General features: G+C 63.6%; 1 protein-coding gene across 1 annotated transcript in view; it reads left to right on the top strand.

Annotated features, from left to right (window-relative positions):
- LOC108445294 overlaps window positions 1–1,351 on the top strand; it is a 3,539-nt gene extending 2,188 nt beyond the window's left edge. Inside the window, exons 4-8 of the mRNA XM_017728616.1 lie at window positions 6–217; window positions 737–816; window positions 893–943; window positions 1,080–1,160; window positions 1,235–1,351. Of these exons, the coding sequence (XP_017584105.1) occupies window positions 6–217; window positions 737–816; window positions 893–943; window positions 1,080–1,160; window positions 1,235–1,351 (541 nt within the window). The remainder of the gene's footprint in view (window positions 1–5; window positions 218–736; window positions 817–892; window positions 944–1,079; window positions 1,161–1,234) is intronic.
- Window positions 1,352–2,116: the final 765 nt, after the last annotated feature.

Raw genomic sequence — 2,116 nt, 5'->3', positions numbered from 1 at the left:
CGCAGCCAGGACACCGACGTGTCCACCACCTCCGAGGACTTCAAGCTCTTCGCGCACCCTGCCTACCAGAGGATCTTGCCCCACTGTGTGGATGAGCTGGAGTGTTGCTATCCTGCTGGCTTCTCCTTTTCCCGCCTCCGTTTTGGGGAGATGAGGGTGCCAAAAGCATCCAGGGAACGCGGCACCTGGAGCCGCTGTGCCGCTCCTGCCCAGCCAGGTATGGTTTTGGGGTCCTGGGATCCCAGGAAAGCTCCCATCACCAGCAGAGTTTTGGGGTGTTGGGAATCTCAGGGAAAGCTCCATCCTTGGAGGGTTTTGGGGTGTTGGGATCGCAGACACAGCTCTGTCCTTAGGAGGAGGGGTTTGGGGTGTTGGGATCACAGGGAAAGCTCCATTCCCAAGAAGTTCTGGGGTCCTGGGGATCCTGGGGAAAGCTCCGTCCTTACGAGGGTTTTGGGGTGTTAGGATTCCCAGGAAACCTCCATCCCGAGGAGGGTTTGGGGTCCTGGGGGTTGCAAGTCCAGCTCCATCATCAGGAAGGTTTTGGGGATATTTGTGGTCCCAGGGCCGCATCCAACTCCAGGGATTTTGGGGTGTCAGTGGTCCCAGAGACCTCAGGAGGTTTGGGGAGTGCTGGAGACCCCCTGCCCCCCCCCAGCACAGCGGGGCGGGTGTATCCAGGTGATGCCAGGCCCGGGGGCACAGGGGACATCCCTGCTCCATCTGCTCCCCACAGATGTCCCACAGAGGACGACGGAGCTGTCAGGCTTCACCGGGACCGCCTCCAGGAGTGACCTCACCCTGCCAGAGCAGCCCGTGAGCCCTGTCCCCGCCGTGTCCCCTGTCCCCCCCACCCCTCAGCACCCCAGGGGACACTTTTCCTCTCCCACAGCTCGACTTCAGTGATGCTCGGATGGATTCCTTTCCCTCCATGTGCACCTCTGTAAGCAAAGGGAGGGAGTGGCAAGGGCAGGGGACATCCTGTCCTAGTGCTCCCAGTGCTCCCAGTGGGCTCTGAGGCAGTGGGAGCTGCCAGGGCATGGGAATGAGCAGGATCTCATCCCTGTGTCCCCACACAGCCCCAGGCTGCCATGGGCCCCCCCCCGCCCTTCGCCCCCCCGGAGCTCCGAGTGGGACCCAAGGGAGTCACTTCCAGGAAGGTGGGTGCAGCCCTGTCCCCTGTCCCGCTCCCTTTTCCCACGGGACCACGCCCCCAACCCGCTCCATCCCTCAGGAGCCGTTGTCCTACGCCACTGTCCACAACAAGTACCTGACCCGGCTCTCGCACCGTCGCTTCAGCACCAACAACCACCCCACCAGCCTGTGGCGCATCGATGAGCCCCTGGCGTGACCCCCCTCAAAAACGTGCTGCCGCCTCCCGGGAGTCCATCCTCGGCTTTTCCCAAATCCCCGTGGGAGAAATAAAGACTTTGCGCACGATGCCATTGGATTACCCCCTCGTTTTGGGGATTTCCTGCATCCCAACAGCTGGCAGGAGGGTTTTTGGGAGGGCGGGGGCTGTCACCTGGCCAGCTGCCGCTGGAGGGCTGTACGAGCCCGGCTTTCCGGCTTTCCGAGCCGGCTTTGGGATGACACAGCTGATTTGCTGCAGGAAAATCCAGGCAGGGCTGCGGTGGGAAGCGGGAGGACGAGGACGGACCCCGCAGGGTGGGCAGCCGTGGCAGCAGGGACACTTGGAGAGGTTTCCACCATGTCTTCCCTGGCCATGGGGAAGGGGGTCTGTGCCCCAAAGGGTGGCTCCCTGCAGGGTCCTGGGGGATGCGAGGGATCACAGAGAGACTCCCCACCAGTCTAAGAACCCCCACCCAGTTTAGGCATCCTTACGCAGCCCAGGGAGCCCCACCCCAATTTAGGGACCCCACACCCAGTTCAGGGTGAGGACGCTGATGCCAGGCTGCTGGAAAAGGGGCTGGGAATGCTGGGGTGCGAGGGGGTCCTGCCTGCTTTGGGGACAGGGCGGGGCCAGGTAGGGCTCAGGTGGGTCACAGGTAGGGCATGAATGGGGCGCGGTGGGCGTGGGAACGGCGGGGCGGGGCATGAATGGAAGGGGGCGCGGTCTGCGCCCCGGTGGCGCGGGCTCCCATTGGCTGCGGCG

This window comes from Corvus brachyrhynchos, unplaced genomic scaffold, assembly GCF_000691975.1.
Source record: "Corvus brachyrhynchos isolate BGI_N302 unplaced genomic scaffold, ASM69197v1 scaffold1103, whole genome shotgun sequence".
Lineage (NCBI taxonomy): Eukaryota > Metazoa > Chordata > Aves > Passeriformes > Corvidae > Corvus > Corvus brachyrhynchos.
Note: the sequence above shows the minus strand (reverse complement) of the source record. Positions and strands in the feature narration are given on the sequence as shown.